Source organism: Scatophagus argus, chromosome 20 (genome assembly GCF_020382885.2).
Source record: "Scatophagus argus isolate fScaArg1 chromosome 20, fScaArg1.pri, whole genome shotgun sequence".
Taxonomy (NCBI): Eukaryota; Metazoa; Chordata; class Actinopteri; family Scatophagidae; genus Scatophagus; species Scatophagus argus.
The window spans coordinates 18,068,084-18,093,185 of record NC_058512.1 but is presented as its reverse complement, the minus strand read 5'-3'; the positions used below and the strand labels follow the sequence as shown (position 1 = coordinate 18,093,185).

Below are 25,102 nucleotides of genomic sequence, written 5' to 3'. Positions count from 1 at the left end.
TGTGAAATATAAAGCGTTGCTGTGAGGAGGGTATTCTTCCACCTGAGTCCTTTGTCGCAACAGCTATGGATGATGTAGTCATCATCGTCATCATCATCAAGGTCGCTGCTGAAGTAATTCCACAAAAACAGGGCAATTAAGTAAATTCTCGAAAATCCTTGACAGGAAGAGAGTTTTTGTGTCTTTCTGTTAGAGGTTGGTTTCAGAATTCCTTAAAAGCCAATAAATACAGCCATCAGATACAAAGATTCTCAAATAAAAGCCAGTATGAGGATGTCCCTAATAAGATGAAAACACTGAGTGGATGGAAATACCTCTGTGGTAATAATACATCCAGTTCAATGTAGATTTTCACAGACAGTGTCAAACATTTTTGGCATTTTTTTGTACAGATTTCTGCTGTATTGGCCTGACAGATTCATTGGTCTCAACTCCAAAGTGAAATGAAGGGCACAGCTGGAGGAGCAGGACTCTGTAGTGTAGCTGGTGTTAGATGTAGTCAAAGACAAAGTGTCCTGAGATATGCAGCAAAGAGTAAAGACACTAAATGAATTCAGAAAATACAAAAAGAAGAGCAAAAACAGAGAGAGAGTAAAGCAGGTGAAGGGTGAAACTAAGGAGGAGAGATATAGGGAGGCAGGAAGAAGGTGCACACACACACACACACACACCTGCTCAGCTTTGCCACCACAACTTGTTTCCTTCCCTTCACTGTGCTGGTGGCCTTTCAGCTGTAGAATTAAACAGAGTTCATTAGTGACTGAGACTGAAGAGAGGATGGAAGGAGGAGGAAGAAGAAAAGGAGGAGGAGGCAGGAGGATAAGAAATAAAATAGGAGGCGGAAATGACGATGAGGGGGGGTAGAAAGAAGAGGAGGAGGTGGGAGATGCGTGGTATCACAGAAAGGAGAGAAGGTGAGGAACAACAAAATGTATGATTAGTATGAGTGGAAAAGAGGTAGACGAGGAGGAGGAAGAGACGAGAGGAAAGATAAAGGGCGCAAGATGAAAGGTAAAACACAAAAAGCACAAGGAGGAGGAGATGACAATAGAGAATTGGTTGATGGGGGAATGGGGAGTGAGCGGGGGAGGATAGACAGAGAAGCTGATTGAGAGGAAAGGAGGAAGGGAGAGACACAGGATGACAAGCAGAGAGATAAACGACAGAAGATGATGTGGGGGGGGTGCTGGACGGTTGGACTTAAATATTCATGTGGCTCAATGACAATTGGACAGGAGGAGATGTCGCCACGGCAACGAAGAGAAGAGAAGAGAGGACGAAGGAGGAGGAGAAGGGAGGAGACTTAACAAAGACGGGAGAGGTGTAAGGGAGGAAAGGGTAGAAGAAGAAGGATGGAGGGCAAGAGCAGGAGGAAAGAAAACAAAAGAGAAGAGGAGAGGATGTGAAAGAGGGGAAACACTAGAGGCACTAGACAAAGAGGAGGAGGAAGAAGAGGAGGCAACAGGAGGAGATGACAGGGGAGAAGTAGATGGAGGGGTAGGGAAGGAGAGAGCTACAGAAGATGAGAGGAGGTGAGACAAAGACAATCAGGAGAGGAGCTATAAAACCGATAAGGAGGAGTGGACTAAATGAGATGAAGGGATGGTGAGAGGAGAGAGAGGGGGGTGTTAAAGGTCAGCAGGTCTTTCTCTTCATCCGCTGTTCTATCTCTGTAATTGATCTAGTCTTTTCCCATCAGCCCCCCGGCCTATCACACACACGCACGCACGCACACACACACACACACACACACACACACACACACACACACACACACACACGGTGCTAGTTAATCGACTGCAACATAGCATGAGTGAATAGTGTAAGTACAACACAATGGTGCTTTTATTATGTTGTTACTCCAGTGACATATATTAAAGTATCACAGTAGGAGAGGGACGCGGGTAAAATTTCAGTCTACCCTTTTTTGGGGACTATTTTAATTCAGTTCAATTCAATTCAGTTTATTTATATAGCGCCAATTCACAACAAAAGTTATCTCATGACATATTTTACGCATTAAAGGAATCCAGATTTGGTGCTTTAGAGAGTTTTAGTAATTAATGAATTACAGTTTGTATGTGTGTTTATGGTAATTAGTGGAAACAGTGTGGCTCATTGTGCTTTTAGTTTACTTTTTAGTAGATCTAGTCATTGTTGACTTTGGGTCTTTTTGTGAGATTTGATGACATGAAGATAAATATAGATTTTTAAACACCCCTGCTTTTAACTGGAGTCTGAAAACTTCTGAACCAAACTTTAGGTTCAAAACACCCATTTTTATGCTCTGTATTTGTTTCAACACATGAGAAAACTGTAAACTCCCACATTTCTATATCTCATTTGTGTGTGTGTGTGTGTGTGTGTGTGTGTTTGTTTGCTCCTGGTCTCAGTCTGATGTGAGCAGCAGGTCAGAGGGTCACACATATACAAAATGTATCAGCTGACTTTTGACCCCAAACAGCACGACATCCTCAGACTTTTTATTCTTTTCCTCTGTATGAGAGATGTGTTGTAAAGTTTAGACAGTGGGGAAGGCCACTGAACACATCAGTCATTATGATCGTATTGAACTGCCACTTTGAAAAGGTTCCAATGTTCACTATTATTATTATTACTATTATTGTCGCTGTTGTCGTCATTGCTGTTGTTGTTGTTGTTACAGTTGGTGGGTGTAGTACCAATTAGGTCCTCAGTCTCATGCATTAGACTTATGACGAATCAGCATTTCCTGCCACAGATTGAAATCCAGATGAGATTTTCTGTCATTTGATTCTGTCACAGCAGATTAGTTATTCATGTCATGACTTCTCCTCCTCTGTCCAGCCCTTCAGCCTCTGCTCGCTTCCACTTGGCCCCAATGTCTTTTAAAAGAACTTTCTGTTCTGCCATTTGCAGCCTGTCATTCGGACTTTTTCAAATTTCCGTCGCCTGGTCTTCACCTGCAAAAACACATGGCTCTCATTTTCTCCAGATCAGTCGGTCTCCGCCTCATAAACCACTTGAATTCGACAAATCTGTGTCCAATCCACAGAGCTTGTTGTTTCGTGTAGAAACTATTTTAGCTTCTCGTCCATGAGTAGACGCACACTTCAGTCTGTGAAGTGACATTGTAGGGCGAAAGCAGTAGTGAATTATAAGCTGTAATAGAATTGCTAAAAATGAGTTTCAGGAGGCCTAGTGATACTTAAAAGATATCACGCTTATCTGTTATAAATTTAGACCTCATTCATAATGAAGGAATATGCGTTCCAGATTCAGTAGCATTATGCAGTTTACAGTGACTGAAGTGACTAATTGAATGGAAAAGTCATTGAGAATCAGGTTTCCCTACTGACGAATGATTGTGTATTTTGAGCCTCCACTCAGTGCAGCACAAAGCTTGTTCACCAGCCTGCGTTTTTAAACACCGTAAGAACACGTCTGCGTCCAACCTTCTGTTTCTGATTGTACGGCAAGTTCCACACTGAACACAGATAGCTATAGATAACTTCACAAAGCTTTAGGAATATATGGACAGAAACCTTAAGACATGTAAACGCAGTTTTCCTGTTTCTCTTTGAAACAGGGTTTGCATGTGCTCTTCTCACTTTACCGTGTTGGGATGAATCTGCGAAGGATTACAGAGGAGTGTGAATCCAGGTCAGCAGGCCGCCAGAGATAACAGGGTATCAGAGAGAAACACAGAGCATCGACAGGCGTTTTATCCCATTGATGAAGCGTTTACAGACTCAGTCACCTCTGCTGTTATGGGTCAACAAATAAGATAAGAAGGTCACTGGGTTTTTGTGGGTGGTTTTATACACTGTTATGATTTCTACAGAAGCCTTTTTGTCCGTGGAAAGTGGAAAATACCTGGCAGCATCGGGCTTCAAGACGAGCTTTTACAGTCTTATTCAGAGTGAAAGTGAGAGGTCAAATGGTCACACTCTGCGTATTAGACAGATAAAGGACAACTGTACAGGTGTTGTCCTTTTTCTCCATATGGAGCCCCACAGTCATCTGTGTCTCAAGAGAGATTTATGTCATCATGAAAAGCTACACTGGAGATTTAAAGAAATGTGAATACATTGAAACCAGCAAGAAAAATGTTTTAAAAGACTTTAAAGAATACATTACTTAAATGTTAATTTCAAATTTACATTTCAATGATGGAGTTTAAACAAAGATCAAAGTCAAGACATTGCAATATTAAAAAAATGATTATAAATATAAATAAATATAATCAAAAAGAAAAAATGGTATTTATCAGGGAAACAATGACTCAGAAAATATCCACAGAAGATCACGTCCCACACATCAAATATTTGAAAGGTATTGTAGAAATGTATTTAAAACCGCTTCAAAGCTTTCAGTTGAATAGTAATTTGATACATATTGACTGTGAAAATCATCTCACTGTTGGATGTGAGCTGGTGAACTGGCTGCTGCTGGTTGATTCAGGACATTTGTTGTCGTGTTGTGGTGCCTTTGACGTTTCCAATATAGGCTATATAAAAATCTATATATGACCAGAGGGGGGGATTATAGTAAGTGGTCAAAAGCTGTCTATCTGTCTGGTCCGGTTAAAAGCTTTAACCGGACCAGACTGATATCTGCTTTTCAGATCTGGAGCAGTTGGTTTGTGCCCCTCCTGAGAGACACACAGTACGAATGCCTCATTTGTTAAACTGTTTTCATCATTTGACCTTCGACACAGATACCCTTTATAAGCCACGCAGACTGTTTTACATGTTATGACACATGATTTTACATTTTATAATCTTGAGAAATCAAGCACAGTGAAGCATAAACCAAATTCTGGAAAATTACGGCTTCGACAACATTTTTAGTTGTCTGAGCTTTGTGTGGGTGAAATGTGAGGTTGTTGTTTTGTTTGTGACTTTTTCACAGGAGTTCTCTATTTAAGTCGGTTCAGTGAATTATATTGAAGGAATGTATACAATGCAGATCCAGAAGAGGTGTAAAGTTTTGTACATTAACTCAAATCTTTCAGTTTAATTGTGAGAAATACGATTTACCCTGAGCCTCTATCAGTTTTCCACCGCATGCTGAGGAGAATATTGAATATGTTTTTCCAACTGCAAAGGCAAACGCTGCATGAAGGCCACGTTCAATATAACACACCGAGAGAGTGTGTTATTTTGAGAGTGTGCTCAGAGATGCGCACTTGACGGTCACACACCCGTGCACAGAGGCATGTCGGTCAGCCCACACAAACACTCCATTACACAGCGATCACAGAGTCTCTGCAGGATTACAGTGCAGCCGTTCACACTGTGAGTGCATCCTGTCGTTTGAAACACACGCTGACAAGTGACAGCAGCAACTTCAATATGTTTGATGTGGTCGAGGCAAACCTGATGAGACAGACTACCGAACATGGATATTATCACTGGTTTTACACTCGACTTAGCCCATTAATTATAAATCCTGTAAGCTTTGCATTTCTGCTTATCGTTTATATTTTGTTTTTCGGCCTTCAGATGGCCATTGGTTTCAGTTCAATCAATTTCCAGAAACTTGAAACATGCTACTGATAAATAATCCATCAAAGTCAGCATAAAGTCATCTTTTATTTTATTCACTTAAAAGTACAGAGTGAAAGGTATGTACTGCATTGCCAGACTGCACTCTTGACAGAAATAAAATCAGACATGATGTTCATTGTGATGGATAAGGTACCTGCAAGTATCTGAAAAGAGTAAGAACAAAAACTGAATATGATTTATGACTTTAATTGGGGATTCATAAATAAAGTTATTCTTTGGTCTTAAGTTGGTCTTAATTTTTGGGTCAAACACTGATCAAAGATCAGCAATATTAGCTGATGCAATCTATCACAGATCACCAGTCACCAATCAAAATGTTGTTTTCTTACTTTATTATCATCTATAGTTGTTAGTTAATAGTGACTAAAAAATAGTTAATGGTAATACAACACCACTAAAATGCTGAAGAACTAAATAATTATATTTCTTTTGCAGGACTCAAAGAAATAGGTTTAAACCAAAATGAAAAATTCTGTTCTGCGGGGCCCCACTGCGCTGACCGTCAAAGCATTGCAGTGACTTTGCCACCTCAGTAAACTGTGGGTATCTGTAAGCACTGGTGTGGTGACAGGTCAAAAGAAATCTATGCCTTGGTTAAATGTGTGTGAGAGACACCCAGCTAACATATAACTTGGGCTGTGTCTCAATCAGAATTGTCCAGGCGGACTGGGGTGAACATGTGAAGCCTCAACTTTTACCCCTGTAAGACCTCAGTTTTGTCGCCTTTGTCGCCCTGTCGTCCTCTTTATTGTTAGTTCAGATTCACACTCAGATTGGAACGGATTACAGCATGCTGATATGCACATCGTACTGCTCTGTGCTTCTTTTGTGTCAGTATTCTCCATTTTCCTTACAGTTGTTTTACAGTTGTCCGTGAGCTTATAGGTAGCAGCTGCTGATGTTTAAACTGAGGTTTCATTTGGAAGCTCCTGCAATGATGATTAAATCACCAGTGTTTAAAGACACAAAACACAGATGTTTCAACATCACTTAAATTAATACATTGCAGCTTGGTAGTATCTGCTTCACGCTGATATTATATTGTCACTGAATTGCAGCTGAACCATTGGTTATATAATAATAATAATGGTAACAACTTTATTTATATAGCATCTTTAGAAAAGCAGGTTTCCAAAGTGCTGAACCTGCAAATCAAACACAAGAGAAGAGCAACACAGAAAGTAAATAGAGAAAATTAATCGACAGTCAATAAACGTAAACGTAAAGACTTAGACCTAGATCTAAGTACAAAGTTAGATTTCAAACAAAGTTTTCAAACAAATTTAGATGTCTTTTCACCTGCAAATCAAAAAATTGAATGAAGAGAGATGGAGCCTTTTTTCAAAGGCTGACTTTGCTAATCAATTTGCAAAGTTGACATGCTTCAGGAAATATAGTCAGCGATGTTGGGCTTGATCTGCGAGATTGGTCTGGGTCTAAATTTGGATTTTGAATATTTCTGTCAGTGGATCAGGAAGATCCACATTACGCACACATTACCACACAAATATTCGGGCAGGTTTTTAGAGAGCTTGGGATTGAGTACTGAATTTTATTTATTTATTTATTTATTTATTTGTCTTTCAGGTTTACGAACAGGACGATCTTTCGGAGCAGATGGCCAGTCTAGAAGGGTTGATGAAGCAGCTCAACGCCATTACTGGCTCCGCCTTCTAACCTCTGACCCCAGCCCAGCCCTTAGCCATGGTCCAGTCTGGAACCCTTCTTCAAGCCTTGGAGTCACCTGCAGTCCATTCACTAAGGGAGACAAAAGACCAGTCAGGGTTTGAAGACACCTCTGTGAAATCAGACCTCCATCTGTGCTGTGTTGAGTTTGTTTGGTTTTTACTGGTCTCGGCCAGTGTCTTCTCGGCCAGTGTCTACTGTGGTGGGACCAGGATTGGATAGAGGGGAATTAAACAAAGGATAAACACAACAGCAGCACAGCATCAACTCCATGAACAGGATAAGGGTGGAGGGGCTTCTTTAGGAGTTCAAACTGAAACTCCTTTAGACTCTTCAACCTCAAACACAAAACTCGAAAAACCCAATGCCTAGCGCCTTGACTTAATGACACAGGATGATGGGATTATGACAAAAAAAGAAGACAGTTGGAAGTTATAAGATCCCTCCTGTTTCTCTTCTTTGTGGTATTTATTAGCGTCCTCCTCCGCTGAGTTATCCACGACTCAGTTACTGTGACTGTACCTCACTTACTTTTCATGACCACTGTTGGAAGTATTCATTTTTTATTTTGTTTAAGTATTCCAACTTATATGTTTGAAAATATTACCAGAACCTACAGTTAAAAAAAGAAAAAAAAAGAAAAAAAAGAAAATACATCCTCAGCCACCAAAGTTTCAGTAAAACTTTCTCTTTCTCATTTGGATGTGAAGTTGCCACAAGCAAGGTGATCCTCTTCGGCATTTCTTCTAATCTCTTTCTATTTTCCATTTCACTGAACCACACATTGCCCCAACCCATGCAGCTCTTTCACTTCTGGATTAAAAAAAAAAAAAATTAAAGAAACACACATAAGAACCTACTTAATCAGTCTAACTCACCTGGATCCTGGACCTTTGTAGACTCAGTCTGTTGCTGCTCTTGACCAAGCCTTTACACTCCCTAATCCAGACAAACTCTTATCTTTACCTACAAGGACTTGCGTCGTTGCCAAATTCTCATCTTGGAAAGCTTGCTGTAACCTTTTTTTTTGTTTGTTTTTGCTCCTTCTTCACATCTAAGTCAGTCCCAAACATGGACTGGAAGTCAGTGAAAAGCTGTAAGATGGAACAAATGTTACAAGAGATCTGGATTTGGATTGGTAGAACCCTTTGCATCCTGGACATATGAAGGTAGGCTTTGAATGGTCCATGGTTGTTGTCCCTTCTGAGAAATGTGTTCAAATTTGTCCTGAACTACTTGTTCACAATTTGTCATGTTGCACTCTATGTGCATCACACTCAGTGCACTGCATCACACCCTGCTGACTGGAGTGCAACAGAATGGTGGCAGTGTGCAAAATGGAGAGGAGTGAAGTTTAGGCTGTGTTGTTATGTTTTGTTAGTGTGTTAACAAAAATTCATAAGGGAACACAATATCTCATCTTTTAATCTCAATTTGGATTTTGTTTACGTAAAACATAACAGCCTCAAGAGCTACCGTCAAAAAAGGACTGAATGGTGAGAGGGTGAACTGTGAAGGCAGTGTTACATCAAGGATCAGGTTATTATTACTGTTATTATTGTTGTTATTATTACTATGATTAGAGATCTCAGATGGGGCAATGATCTCTGCTTTTTCTTGTCACATCGCTGTTTCAGTGTGTATTTAACTGAAGGTGAGTGTGATGTTTTTGATGAATTCATATTTACTTTTTCATGAGATGAACACATATGTACCTCTGTTGACCTCTATTGCCCCAAATGGGACAACTGCAAAATCGCCAGCTTCACTTTGAGTTTAGTTCAGGGCGTTTCATTTTTATACGAAAATAAGAAAAAAAAAAAAAAGTAACAAAAACATCACCACAAATAATGCATACTCCACAAAGTATATTTTTACATTGGCTGTCCTGTAAGAAATGCTTTTTTTTTTTTTTATCAGTTTTTTTTTTCATTTCCAGAGAGCTTCCTTAAAGGTCATGAGCCACCGTGAAAATTGATCCACAGCCTTTGAATGCATAAAAAAAAGAAGTGCATTTGAAATTCAAGTATTCACTGGTACAGAGAATTTAGTTTGGCTTACCTGCAAAGACAAGGGAGTGAAACCTGCAGCCTTTCGGTTTCAGGATCTCTGCAGCAGTCCAGTCACAATGACAGCACAGAGAGCGTTCACCTTTCAGCTTTCTACAACCTTTTTTACTGAGAGAAAAATCTCAGTTGGAGAATTAGTGTGAAAATTGTTGTGTCAGGTTGTGTTTTTTTTTTTTTGAAAGTGACTTAGACAAAAGTTTTCAGACAACTGTAACGACTAGCGAAATGTTACTCCTACCGCCTGTCTATTCTTGAGTCATAAAATTGTGTTTTTAGTCGATTTAAGTGGCTTGTTAATTGGTGATGATCTGTTTCTTAGCTACTGCTAAAAAGTTTTTCATATCAGCCATCATTTCAACAAATTTCCTGAATGAAGACAGACACGGTTCTGATTACATTGAATTACCCTCATTTTAAGAAATAAATCCGGGGCGGGACCCATGAAGATGGATATTTTCAGGAGTGTTCAGAAAGACAGGAAGCAAAAATTGACAAAACGATTCATTAATCAGCTGGGGGGAGGGGCTGGCCATCAGTTTGCTCCATATTTGACTGTGTCACTCCAGTCACCATATTGTAACTTTCAGACCTTTATCTTTCTGTGATGAAAGGAAAAAGCCTGAGGGGGAGAGAGAGAGAGAGAAGGAGTGAGTGGAGGCAGAGGAGGTGAATTGATATTCTGAGGTGGTTTGTATGTGCGAGCTGGGGCACGCAGGAATGAGGCTGGGAATTCATTATAATGGCGTTTCAGATATTACGATTCAAGCTCACGCTCGCTGGGTCGTTACAGCTGTGGGGGAAAAAGTCCCGGGGACGGAGGGGATGGAAAGGTAACGTCTCCGCAGAACGAGTGTGGGGATGAGAGGTGAATGAATGCAGGCAGGCAGGCAACGCAGGGATCAAACTCATCAGCGTATTCTTGGAGATACATCCAGTCTGAGCAGAGCGCTTTCAGTCTACGCCGACTGCTTCTTTTCCTCCTTCAGAAGGCAGAACAGAGCTGCAGAGTGATGGAATGATCCAGTGCTGCCGGGCAAAACTGAAATTTGATTTAAAGAAAGAAAATCTGATTTTAACAGTACGTGCTAAATTAAATGGCCTGTTGACACAAAAGATTTCTTCTTCTCACTGTAACTATGAAAATTTAACAGTTAAACGATCACACTGGTGGGTCTGTACATTTTAGCCCATTAAACATAAATTATATATATTTCTTAGTTAATACAGATTTTTTCCTAAATAATCCATCAGTTCTTAGACTGATTCCTTCTTCCTGGCAGCCATTCATTTGGTTCATCTATATAAAAGACTTCAAAGTCTGGTTCCAGACTTTCAGATAGTCTTTGAAAGCCATCATCAAAGATCAGAAAATAGCAAAATAAAAGATTGCGACTTCTTCGTCAGTGTTAAAAGATCTTGTTGTTCAGCTGACAGCAGGGAGAGATGCTTTTTTAAAAACTCTCTGTTAAAGATTGTGCTTTTCTATCCATTCGCTTTAATTGTAATTTTCTCATTTTAATTCGTGCGTACATAAACCTGATTGCCTGAGGTGGAAAAGTCGGCGGTGCGGGTGTATTGATAAAATCAAAATGTGACAAAAGGCAATAGAGATAAACCTGAACCTCAGCTGCTAACAGCCGCTAACATTTTGTCTTCAGTGGGGAGGAGTACAGTTGGCATTCAGTCGTAGGTCAGGTGACCCTGCAGTGGTCATGAGCAGTTATCACCCTCAGCTCCATTTGGCTGTAATGAAAACATGACACAATGGTTGTCATATTCATTTTTGCTCCTTTACCAGTGCAAAGCTACGACGTGTGTTGAAGTGAGTTATTTTGTGTCTCCATTCAAACAGCATTCACTTGGCAATGAGTTTGAAAGAGAGAAGTTAAGTAAGCACGTGGTAGAGATAAAGAAGTGACAACTGTAACACTGTCACTGGCTTTCATGCTGCTTTCAGCCTGTTTTCTGTGTGTTTCTGTTCCATATGAAACATGTGGCTTAACTTCAAGAAACAAAAACATCATGTAAGGATAATGTGCAGATGTTCTGCACATTTTTGTGCCACATTTAGGTCCAAATTATATTTATTTTCTATTTGTGACGGGTTCTCGGAGATCACAGTGGGCCTCAGGGCTGTCTCTATCAGCACTAATATGAATGAATGCACAGTGTATCCATATCGCTGCGAGTTTGTTTTCTTTGAAATGAACTGAAACTAATAACTGTCTGGAAAGAAGGAAATAAATCTACAAACTAATAGGGGGGTTTAGAAAATGATCAAAATTCAAGCGGGCTAAAACATGAAATGGCAGCTTGTTCCAGTTTATACGTTCACAGAGTGTCACACTGAGAAATGAGTCAGGCTGAGTAGTTATTAAGATGTCTAAAAGCCATTTAAAGCAGTGCTTTAAAATTCACTGATTAAAGCAGTTAGTGGATCCCATTTCCCTGTCAAAAATTACCTCTAAGGATTCTGGTCATCTGAATGGAGATTTTAATTGTCTGTTCATCTCGATTCCGTGTCATTTGTTAACAGAAAGTCTTTCCATTCTCTGGATTGGCTATCACGGTGTGCCAAGCATTTTATTTTATTACAAATTTACATTGCCATCGAGATCAATGATACATCTTACGTGCCTTTACTTTTGCGTTACTTTTTTCTTTGTATTTAGTCACTTTATTTTAAGTCTTTGTGCAATGCTGTAATGTTCTCTGTGTTGTGTTTATTTGTTCCTCCTGCATGGCCTACTAACATGGAACAGATGAGATAATCTGCTCTGCCGAGAATTTTTCCCAAAAGCACCGTGTCCCTTTTAAACAGAGACCTAAAAGAAATCTTTACTTCAGTGGCACAGATGCAACATTTCAGCAGCTGTCTGGAAACGAGACACATCAGGCGTCTTAACTCTAGTGACGAGTTAACTATCACAGATCAAACTGCCGGTGTGTCCATCAAAATGCCTACAAGCAAGATGCAAAATTCCCAGCCAGCTCTCTCAGTGACACACAAGGTGAAGAATTTATCTTCAGATGGCAATAATCTTACTTCTCAGTTCGTTTTGCCTTGTTTCAGGATTTCCGGATGTAAACGGCTTGAAATAAGCAAGAATAAGGCAGATCAGCACACTGCACCGAAGCTGATTTGGATGTGAAGTACTGTGAAAATAAGATTTTCAGTAAGCAAGTCTTAAATCTGACACTTTAGCCAGTGGCAGGAAGAGATTTTGTAAAGTGCTACCCAAAATAATAGCATTAAATAGAGAAAAAGTCATAACTGGGAACTACAGCATATTCTGCTTGTTTAGGAAGAGCAGAAACAAAATAGCAGGAATTTTTGTTCTTGCTTGTGTGTAGATGTGTAGGAGGTTGTATGTGTGCCACTGATGAGATTTCCCAGCGAATCCTAAAGGGAACACTTACATAATTTTTGATGATTTGCTTGCCAGACAGTTGCAGGGAAGTAACATGAATCTACATCATCCATGTTCGTATTTAACCCACTGAACACAAGACCAGCTCATATGGACACTTCTGTAACTTTTCTTTTCATCACTGCATGTCACATTCATTTATCCTTTTGTGGAAGTTTTTTTTTTTTGTTTTGTTTTTTTTTTTGCCTATTTTAGACTAATGATTAAATATTACATATAAGTTGCATTACTACAAACTGTTTTCTAAGTCATGCTAAACTGTTTCAGGTTTTTTCCTTTCATGCAGCCACTCAAACTAGTGTGAAAATCAAGTCGATTATAATCGATTACTCAATCAACAGAGAATTAAACTGCAACTATTCTGATTATCAGTTAATCAAGCAAAAAGGCACAAACATTTTCTGCTTATCTGCATGTAATTCAGTTTTAAACTCTTGGTTGGAAGACGCAGGCAATTTAATTTCTGCATTTTTTTGAGATTTTCTAGACCAAACAGTAATTGATACAATAATTTGCAAACAAATCAATCAAGGAAGATAATCTATAGTTGCAGTCTTATTGGGCTCTGTTACTGTCAGGGAATAAATGTCAACTGGAAATTCTTACTGCAACGCCACCTTGTAACATCACATTACCAAGCGTAAGTGCAGACGTTGACTAATGGATGAGCTCTGAAACGTATAATTTTGACAGAAATGACTTGACTCAATGTCAGCTTGAAGGGAAAGGGAAGCGAATTTATGTGAAAACTGATGGGATGATTTTGTATGATGAAGTACAAGTATGGAATTTGAAGTTAATGGACCAAAACTGCTGTAATGCTTCTTTAACTGATCTCAGAACAGACAGAATGACCATCCTCTGAAAATGAAATGACCCCCCCCCCCTCCACCCAAAACATCGACGTTGCTACTCCATCATTCAGCGCAAGTAAAGTACAAAATATTTCTTTTCATTTTGTAAGCTTTGAAGAAAAAGCTTGGCCCTGAATACAGAAAATTAAGGGGGGTGTTTGTTTCATTTTAAGTGTGCATATACCTTTTTTTTTTCCAAGTTAAACTTTACACACTGAGTCTCCAATCAAACTCCTCATCTCTGTCTGGATATAAAGGTCTGACTCCAGCCTCCAACAGCGACATGTGAGGATATTTTTTGTTTGTTTGTTGTTTTGTTTTTTCTACATGTGTATTTTACTGTGGAGAAAAGCATTGCTGCAGCAGAACTACATTACAGAAAGCTGCTTTTTTACAGTGTACAGTTCCATTAGAGTAGTAGTAACTTTTTATAATCAAATTTAATATATTATTATTATTATTATTATTATTATTATCTTATTTTGAGTGTCCTTTAGAACTATTATTTATAACCATGTGATATTTCTGCCAATGTAAATTTAGTTTAGCAAAGAACAAAAAGGAAAAAGGACTGAAGCACCATCCAGAGTTTTTTTTTTCTTTTCATTTATTGCCTTAAAAGGTTTCAGTATTTTTTTAAACAATATTGCAGAACGATTGTTGACATTTCTTATACTGAAATATTTTACTAGTTTGTCACCAAACTGGATCACTCTGAGGGCACACAGTCACCACTTGTTTTCTGTTTAGTCTCAAATCTGTAGACTGATCACATCTATGCAGTTCTCCTTTATAACTATAGCCTGTATATAATGACAGGGTCTGTGCGTTTTTGGAGTTTAGGTTTAATCTTTCACCTGCCATCTGATGCCAGGACATCCTAAAATGGGCGAAGAGAGCGATCCTTTGGTGTAGTTGCTTTTTGCAGCAACTTTTTTTTTTTAAAACAAATATTCCATCACAGTCAACTTAACATCAGTTTATTTGTCAAATCCAATCTATTTGAGAGCGGTCTTTCATGCTTGATCATCAGATGACACTTTGTCAGACAAATTATGTTTGGCCGGTTTAAAATAAATTAATTTGTCAAATGTAGAAGACAATTTCATATGTGATGAATTCAAATGAAGGCAGGAGAGCAAGACCATTAATATATTTTTGAAGCCAGTACGAATATTCAAGAGTTCTAATCTAGTGTAAAACAAAAAACAGCGTTGGCATATATGTTGCCAAGGATCTGATTAACGCATTTCACAATCGCAAAACAAACTTGTCAAGCAATATAATCTAGACAATTTTTTTTACATGATCTTAAACATAATGTCTACACTCCTTGCCACTTATCTCTAGACCAATGTAATAACCTCTCAATCTCCGTTTGGTGCATGCACATTTTTTTAGCTAACGATCAGTTCTCAGCTGTGTGAGCGTCCTTGAATGCACCACCATGGTGCCTTTTTTCAAACAGTCCCTGCTCACACTCACATTGGACTCATATTGACCAATAACGAAATTTAAATAGCTTCCTAAAAAGTAGGAAATCAGTGTAAAAACTGATGTAGCACAGTGGAAAATGCAGGAAAGGAAAGGAAGTCATGATGATCGTGGTAAATGGGCTAAAAGATGCAGAAAGACAGCACGAAAGTCCTTCAAAAACACCTTGTCCTTTATCTGTAAAAACTCGTCCTGTGGTGACTGTGTGAAGCTCAGAAACACCAGCCAGACCTGATAAGGTGGAAACTGCAGAGACTCGGCTCCAGCCTTTCAAAGGGAAACTCGATTTCATTAACTTCTTTCTTTGGGCGCTTCATTCCTGTGTGGGAACCATTGAGGATCAAAAAAGGGACAAATTACACGGTCAAAAAGACGAAGGTCTTGGTCAGGGATGTGCTGACTTTGAAAGTGGCCTGATGTTGGGGTGAAATCGAGTCTGTCAGCTCCAGCACAGACAGTTACAGGCTGACAGCTTACAATATGAAAATAATGGGGTAGAAAAAAGCTAAAAATTTATTTGGACCTCATCTCATTGGGGTGAAAGGGGACAAATTAAAACTGCCCTTATCTCCTCTCACACAGACAATTGCTTCATTTCCAGAACATCATAGTTTGACAGAGGAGCCGACAGATGGACAGCTCTGAGTAAATATCCAAACCTAGAGTCATTATAACCAAATTAGCTTAGTGACTGCAATATTTAAGTGTGCATTTTGTTCATTTGAGTAAAGGAGAGAAATGATGATGATGATGATGATGAAGATGTATCTCAGATGAAGTAAAGTGAAGTTTCTATCCACAATGTTGTATACAATTGCTGGTTTTGTAATGCACTGTAGAACAGTCCCATGGTCCTTTTTTATAGAAATGTTATTTTAATGGTGCATTCTTTTTGTTTGATAAATAAAGTTTTGATACAAAAGCAAACCACTGTGGTTTTAGTATTTATGCATCACATTATTCCTTCTATAAACTTGTCACTGGCATCAACGTTTGTATGTGAAATATTGAGGTTGGGTGACCTGAATAAACTGGAAATTACTGACTTCCTATGTTCCCTAGATGCTGCACTGATCATTACAGCACATTACAACAAACAGCATACTGATGAGTAATACCAGCTAAAAGTATTAAGTTTGTTCTAAGGCTGGCACAAGAGGAAAGGTCATGGGGTCACTGGAATGTAAGACAGAGAGAAGAAATGTGATGAAAGTAAGATAAGATTAGTTTGATGACACTAAACATCAGAAGATTTTGATGTTTTGTGAAGAAACAGACATTTTGTACATATCTAGATCGCTGACACAGACACTAAGACGGTACCTGACCATCTCATCAGATTTGATTATATGATGAATATGCCAAAACTTTGAGGGGTGTGGAATCATTGAGGAGGACCTGACCTGGAGTGCCAACACCACAGCACTAATAAAGAAAGCACAGCAGAGACTTTACTTCCTGTGGATCCTCAGGAAGAACCATCTTACTGCAGAACTGCTTGTATTCTCCATAGAGAGCATACTAACACACTGTATATGTGTATGGTTTAGTAGCTGTGCTGCAGCTCCAGAGGCTCATCAGCACTGCCTAGAAGATCATCAGCTGCTCTCTCCCCTCCCTGGAACATCTTCACAGATCTCCACTGCCTCAAAAAAAAAAGCCCATAACATCCTTAGGGACCCCTTCCACCCTGGTCACCATCTCTTTGAACTGCTGCCCTCAGGCAGACACTACAGAACAATAAAATCACTAACAAACAGGCTCAGAGACAGTTTTTTTTTTTTTTAATCTTTGAGCCATAGCTGCACTAAATACTGTTAAACCTTGAATTTACATGTGTGTGATATTTTTTATGTGCAATATGACAGGAATTCAGGAACTTGTGGAACTTATTGTTTCTCGTCAGTGTGAATTATGTGTTTTTTTTACTTCTTTAATTATACATTTAATTCAATCAGTACCACAACAGTCATGTCATACTCACCGCTGCGCTGCCCTGAGGTTTTCTTTGTTAATGCAAATGTTGTTTTTATACCCTAATTATTTCCAACCACATAAAATATACCATTTTTCAGTCACTGTTAAATTACTGCCACTAAAAGTCAACACGTCCTGCAGATATTTGACATTTAAAGCCTACAAGCAGCTCAAAGGGCAAATTGGTCCTATTCCTAAGTGATGGAAGCAACACAAATGAATTAGCGTAGGAGGTATTTGTATGAAAAAGAAAGTGAGAACAGCAGAGATGTGAACATGGCATGCTTGCACTAACACATTATGTTGAACATGAAATATGAAAAAGTGTTGAATTTGTACCGACGGCCGTTTTCTAACATAAGCTTTGCAGGAAACATGTTGAAAAGCAAGGAAATACACTCATTCCCTTTCTTACCAGAAGCTAGATAAATGCTTGATATAACTCAATTTTTAGGGTCCACAAAGTCTTTCTGATCATATAATTGCCCCCACAGAATAGGATTACAACCCTTTTTGCAGCTTCTGGCTGCAGTGCTCTTTTGTTAGACAAAGGTCTGGGAAGAACCTGGAAACTAAATTAGATTGTTGCTGTCTAATTTAGTCACTTAAACACAAAAAGAAAGAGAAAATTGGGTTCAGGTTAAAAATACCTAAATTACCTTTAAAGTCAGTCAGTCTTATTCACCCACAATAAGTGGAATTTAACAGTTTTAATTATTCCTTTACTTATTACTCTCTCAAGTCCTTTTTTCAGTAGAATAATGTTTTAGTCTAAGTAGTTAGTTTAATGGGCGGCACGGTGGTGCAGTGGTTAGCACTGCTGCCTCATAGCAAGAGGGTTCCAGGTTCGAATCCTGGTCTAGGCCCGTCTATGTGCAGTTCGCAGGTTGTCCCTGTTTCTCCAGGTACTCCAGCTTCCTCCCACAATCCCAAAAACATGCACATTGTGAGTGAGTGTGTGGTTGTATGTCTTTGTGTGTTGGCCCTGTGATTGACTGGCAACCAGTCCCCGCCTCTCGCCTGTAGTCAGCTGGGATAGGCTCCAGCTCCCCTGTGACCCTGATGGATAAGCAGTATAGAAGATGGATGGATAGTTAGATTGATGACTACTTTTACTTCTACTTAAGTACTTCTTTGTACAAGGTGACAAGGTGACTTTTATTTAAGCACAGTTTCTGGCTACTCTACCCACCTCCAACACCTGGAAACCTGGTAACGTGGTAACATATCAGGTACCTGGTGACAGATACCAGACAACAGGTGGGGCTTTCAAACAGTGGAGCTGTTGAAAATATTTTCTCCCTCTCTGGACATACTAGACCTTAGGACAGCACAGAGTGGGGAACCTTTGAGGCATTCTATTGCACTCTGTTGGGTTCTACTGTCACTTCTGTAGGGAGACTGACGAGGTGCCAGCTGCTGTCTGCAGGCTGACTAGGCAGATGAATGAGGCCTGTGGTGAGCTGGTTGTTCGCGGACGAAGAGGCTGCAGGATAAACTATCTGACAGCTCATCTCTTTTCTCCATGCTGAGACGTCAGCCTCCATCTGCTGCCTGCTATCCTGACAGGCGGTGCCAACCAGACAGAGTGATTAGACAAAAGAAAGTGAAGAAAAAAAAACCCCACAAATTTTCCAAGGCTGGTTGAGGAAAGGATGAAACAGAGTACAATAATTTTTGAAGAGACATGACATTAATTGTTAAGTGAATGGACCGGAGGCTGGAAAGTTTGGATTCAAGAAAGTTTCAGTTAGCAAAGTTTGGGTCAGTTTAAATTTTGAAAAGTTGAAGATTATAGGTTTACATTTAATAATACACAGCACTGAGTAATAACAGATTACATGTATTCAAACTTCAAAAATATTTAGCAATAATCTGACCAGATTATACTTGAAAAAGTATATGATTAGATTACATGGTGTCATTGAAAAGGTAGCCTGCTTGGGCTGGTCCCATTAGTCAGTGCAGGTATGTATTCCTAGGTTCCCTAGGATATATGAGCCCTTTAAACACTGTGTATGTGTGCATAAGTGTGTGTGTGTGTCTGTGTTTGCTCTGAACCATGATAACACCACCAATATCCAACTGTGGCAGCTTATCACCCGCATCTCCCGTCATCGGTTATGATCATGTTTCGGGGCGGCCAAGGCCTCGTTACTGATGGAAAATCAGGAGAGTGGAATGTCTTGAGTATCTAAGGAGGAAGGATGAATGTATTTAATGTTCTTTAACTTTCAGATGACATAAGAACAAAGAAGAAGTAGCCAATGAAGAATGTCTGAATCATTTCTTCTATTGGATGAAGAAGACCTGTTGTGCCATTAAACCCATCACAGATCTTCTGAGGGCAGGACAGTCACTAGGCATTATGGCTTCACTGCAGAAGGTCCTTGAATCTGGGCCCTCTTCCTGTCGATGTGGAGTATTTGCATATTATCCCTGAGTCTGTATGGGTTTCCTCCCACGCTCTAAAGATTCGCAGCTCATGTGAATTAGACATTCGAAACTGTCAACAAACCTGTTAAAGAAAAATAAATAAACAATGAAATTGAAAACTTTTTTGAATGTTTGAAAACTGCGTCATAACTTTTATTAAGTAATACCACATATGTCAAGATTTTGCTCAGTGTTGATCTCATATGAAGCATGCAAAGCTGAACTAAACAATGAGGGCAATGACCATGGCCAGAAGCGTTGTCTGGGGTTGTCTGTCCATCCCATTCTCGTGAATGCAACATCTTGGGAATGCCTTGAGAAACACCTTGAAATGTGGCTTAAATGTTGACTTGTACTCAAGGATTAACTAATGATTTTGGCAATCAAAAGTCACTGTGAGCTAACAAAACAGGTTTTTAGCCATAACTCAAGAAGTCATATGCTAATTATGACAAAATTTCATTAATATGTTTAATAAGATAAAATGAAGTGATGACATTTTGTATCCAAAAGGTTGAAGATCAACTTCACTGTGACATCATAATGTTTTTTTGTCCATTATTTGACACCATAACCCAGGAACAAAAGGGCAGATACTGAACTGGTGATACTAACCTTGGGTATCTTCAAAACTGTGCTAACTGCAGCATCATCCATATTTGCAGCACTGTAGTCCAACACAAGTTCTTTGGTTTTACTGATAATGAGCTTCAGCTGTCATTGCTTCATGTGATGAAGCTATCAGTCACTACAGATATTGTATGACTCTGGACAGACATGGATATACACCTTAATTTGACTGGTGTACTGAGGCATGCAAGCTTGAGGCAGTAATCTTAGTTCATTAATGCTGGATCAAATGACTGTAATGTGAAATTAATCACTTGTAGAAACAAACCCACAGAGAAGAAAACCCTCCACTTACTGTTCAGCACAAAACAGACAGACACAGTGAGAGACTAGCTGGTGGAGCATTTAACAACTAAAGACACTAAAAGGAGAGTTAATACTGGGCTTAAATTCATAGGTGGATATGAACAAATAACTGTGTGAAAGCCCTGAAGACTAACTTCTCCCATGCGCCCTGTCTACAACATGTAGTTCCTGGTGTGCCAGTCACTGCCTGCCAGTAATGCAATGCATTTACTCAACAAATTTACTAAAGTAAAGAGATATGACGTATTACTGCTCAGCGAGTTATCCCAGCTGTCATGTAGTGAAGTTTGCAGACGACACAGCAGTGGTGGGATGCATCAACAACAATGGGTGGAGTCCTTCATGACGCGGAGGGCCCTCCCCCTGCATCGCTGCTGAGAGGAAGGCTCTGCAGAGGGTGGTAAAGGTTGCACAGAGGACCATGGGGGGCAGCCTCCCCACCACCTCAGACCTCTACACAGCACGATGCAGGGGGGGGCACCCATCCTGCACAAGGACTCTTCCAACCCCTCCCCTCAGGCAGGTGGCTGAGGAGTATCCGGAGCAAGACCACCAGGCTCAGAAACAGGTTCTTCCCCGAAGCTGTCAGACTAATGAACTCCAGCCATGTACTGTAGTAGGCCCCTCCTAAGGACTTTTTATGACTCTGTGGTAGCCTCTGCTATTCAGTATGCTGTGGTCTGTTGGGGACCGGGCAGCACGGACCGGGACAGGAAGAGACTAAATAAGCTGGTCAGGAGGGCCAGCTCTGTCCTGGGCTGCCCACTGGACTCCGTGGAGCAGGTGGGTGAGAGGAGGATGTTAGCCAAGCTGACATCCATCATGGACAACACCTCTCATCCTCTGCATCAGACAGTGGAGGCTCTGAACAGCTCCTTCAGTGACAGACTGCTACACCCTCAGTGTAGGAAGGAGCGCTACCGCAGGTCTTTCATTCCCGCTGCTGTTAGACTGTATAATTCTATGGTCTAGTCCTCTTTCTTCCCTTATGAGGACTTGTATATAGCTTTATAGTGTACTATTTTTACTTACCTTGTAAATTGTTAATTTATTTCACCTCTATATTTTTTGTAACTGTTTATGCACACTTTTTGCACTCTTCTTGTGTTCTTGTGAGCTGCCACAACAGGTGAATTTCCCCACTGCGGGATCAATAAAGTTCATCTCATAAAGTTAATCTCATCAATAATTATAATCCAATAATATAATGTATATTATTCTCAAATGCACCATTTTAGGGCACATTATGGCATAATTAGTACTTTTGGTTGAAGTCTATTTATTACAGGCCTATGTACCAAGGCTGAACCCTGGACAGCCCCAGCCCAAATTTAACAAAAGAGACCAATAGATGTCAAAACATAAAGCCTGATGGGAACTGCATTGTTCCTCTGAGTCTGGTGGACCCAGAGAAGAGCCCTTGGAAGCCTAAAGCAGCACATGAGCCAACTATCATCTTGAGCCAGAAAACCAGAATAATCTTTAAATCCTCCTTCTCGTCTTACGGTCGCATCAGCGAGGTACTCCAACAAGCCATCCTGCAGGAGTTTATAGAATCCAGATTTACAGAAACACATGTGTTGACACCTAATTATATTTACTGTAATAAATGAGTTCTCAGATGTCTATAACGGCAGCGAGGAAGTGTATACATGATTGTATAAACACAGCAGGCACAGGGCAGCCATGGCCTAGAGGATGGAGAAACGGCTTGTGATCAGAAGGTCGCTGGTTCGATTCCCCCCACCAGACGGGTTAGTAGTGCCCCACTGGGTGATGTGCCCTTAACCCCCAATTTGCTCCCTGGGTGCCTGACATGGTTGCCCACGGCTCCTGTGTGTTTCATTGCAGAGTCAAATGCTGGAACCAGAACTGGTCAAATGCAGAGGATGAATTGATGAATGGATCTATGTGTGTGTATGTAAAAATATATATTCTGCCAATAAAGCTGATTATTCTTCTTCTTGTGTAGAGGATAGCCTAAATAAATAAGTCAAAGACTCGAATAAATATCCAGTATGGTTGTTTGTCAGATGTCTGGAGCCTCCATGGATTAGTATATCAACACACCCACCCTGATGGTCATCACTGGAAAAAGTGGATGTTCTACTGTAGACTTCCTGAAAAAAAGAACGTGATAAAGGAGGAGCTGAGAGTTTGCTTTTGCTTGTTTGTAGTTGCAGTATCAGTTCACTTGAAGAGAGTGTTTGTCGTGTCATGTGTTTATCGTGCTGCTTGCTTCCTTTCATTAACAATAACTGATGTCAAAGAAAGCAAGAGGAATGCAGGGAGGCAAATAGGCAGCAATAAAGAGTAAATGATGGGAGAAGATAAAGAAGATGACAAGAAGAACCTGTCGAAAAATCTCATTTCAAAATAATCAACATTTGTATGTCAAAACAGTAATCAATTAACTCCTCACACTGAGTGAGTTACATGATTCACCTTCTCCAGGCAACAAATAATACAAGATGCCATTAATAAGCTGCAGTGATTCAGCAAAGAACCTCTTCAGAGCGATGCAGTGTGTTTGTCAGTGTAGGTGTTTGTTTGGGTGTGTGAATTTAGAATTGAAAACATGTATGAGAATGTATTTAAACCTCTGTGAAGACTTTGGGTTTTTTTTAACCTTGTTTATGGATGCTTTTGGAAAGGGAAATTGATTTGAAATGTCCTAGAATATTATACATTTTTATAATTGCATTTTGCCCTGTATTTCACTGTTGCAGCACAACTGTGACAACAGTTCTCTACAACAACGGCTGTGGGTAGAGACAGGAAGTCACCCATCAAGAACTAGTCCCCGCACACAAACCTTGAAACCAGAAACTGTACCAATTTTTTTCTGTTTGTGTATGGATTAAACAAAAAAAAAAAAGAAAAGACACTGCATTTAGAACTGTTGATATGTTTATTTTTGAACTTTGAGTCTTAATGGTTTCCCACTCCTTCCTGTCCTTATGTCAGCCCAGGCTAACCACATGCTGACTTTACTTTTGAGACAGATCTGAGATTAGTATTTAGTATTTGTATTTAGTATTAGTATTTAGTAATAAAAGGCTTTTAGGATGAGGATAAGCGGATGTGTTTGGCAAATGCTATGCTATCTTGGGGAACGATAGCTGGTGGTTGCTCTAAACATCCGAAAAGTCCAGTAGAGAACAAGACAGAGCTGCTAACGTTACCCTAAACTCTAGTGATGTACAGGCCAACTCATAACAGATCAGATTTTAAGGGTGATGGAGGGTGGGTCAATAAGTGTCAAAGCAGTGATGATAACCTCTGGTCAGTTACCTCTACGACTGTGTTATTTTTAAAACCCTAAAAACAATTTCTCATGTTAATACTTCAGTACTTCATTAACACACATGGATATTGAATGTCTAGTTACACCTCACAGTGGGACTGTGAATTTGTATACATGCTGACTGCTAGAGACCACGGGACATCCAGCCTCACACACATAAACGTTTTGCTTGTGTTTGTCTCTTTGTGCTTCTCCTCTGCGTTACCTCAAAAGCCTGAGTCTGAAAGAGAAGAGAAGAGAAGAGATTTGTTGTGTGTGTGTGTGCATATGTGTGGGTATGTGTGCGTGTGTGTGTGTGTGTGTGTGTCTGGGTCTCATGCTGTGATATGAACTGGTGCAAATCGCCTCAGTCTAGCCCTGAAGTTAGTCTGATAGTCTGAGTTATTGGACAACACACACACATACACACACACACATGCACACACGCACACAGCCCTTTCCCATGATGCCCCGCAGGGTGCCATCTCTGAACGGAAAATGAGTAGGCAGCTAAAGTGGTGGAGAGCAGAGAGGAAGCACTCTGAATGAAGAGTCGATAATGTCACTTTTCTGCATCAGATCTGACTTTGAACATGCAAGAGGAATGTCAGAGTTTAACCCTTGGATGAGATGAAAGCTTGAGGACTATACTCATTAAATACATCTTTTGAAAAAGAACCCACCCCCTGGTAACTACTGCCAATTTATTTTGCCATGAAGTGTTACATTCTTGCACGCACAAAAATTGTTTGGCTATTACTCTTTGATTGTCTTGTTTAAAATTTAACAGAATAACAGGTCATTTTGTATTCCTGTATCGTATCGTATTCCTGTATTCCTGTAAATTAGTACTACCCTAGTTAGTACAATATCATGATACTCTTGTACCTTTGAAGTACAGTGGAAGGGTAATCTTGCAGTGGTAGGCTGGATAAGGCAAAGGTTCCTCCATCTTGGTACAAACCATGATGGTACACTCCACCATTATCGCCAGCCAAAAACATCGATATTGGAGGAGTCTGCATTTTTTTTATTAAATATGATTTAAATCATCTACAGTCACTGTTTTTGTAATAACAATATATCAAATGACAGCGATGATAGTGATGAGTCTACAGAGATTTATCACCTGATTCTGCAGCTCAACTTTCTCAAGCTTTATAGTGACTTTCCATGCATTGTGAGGGAAGATGGGAGCGTGAGATTGACAGGCGGATTGGTGCAGCGACTGCAGTAATGGGGTCGATGTACCGGCCCGTGGTGGTGAAGAGAGAGCTGAGCTGCAAGGTGAAGCTCTCAATTTACCAGTCAATCTACGTTCCTACCCTCACCTATGGTCATGAACTTTGGGTCATGACCGAAAGAACGAGATCTCGGATAC

General features: G+C 39.9%; 1 protein-coding gene across 2 annotated transcripts in view; it reads left to right on the top strand.

Moving 5' to 3' along the window:
* The window catches only part of dcc (DCC netrin 1 receptor), a 204,102-nt gene extending 194,995 nt beyond the window's left edge, over positions 1 to 9,107 (top strand). For both annotated transcript variants that reach the window (XM_046375461.1, XM_046375460.1), the window contains exon 29: positions 7,140 to 9,107. In XM_046375461.1, coding sequence (XP_046231417.1) covers positions 7,140 to 7,229 — 90 coding nt within the window. In that variant the 3' untranslated portion in view covers positions 7,230 to 9,107. The remainder of the gene's footprint in view (positions 1 to 7,139) is intronic.
* The last annotated feature ends 15,995 nt before the right edge of the window (positions 9,108 to 25,102 follow it).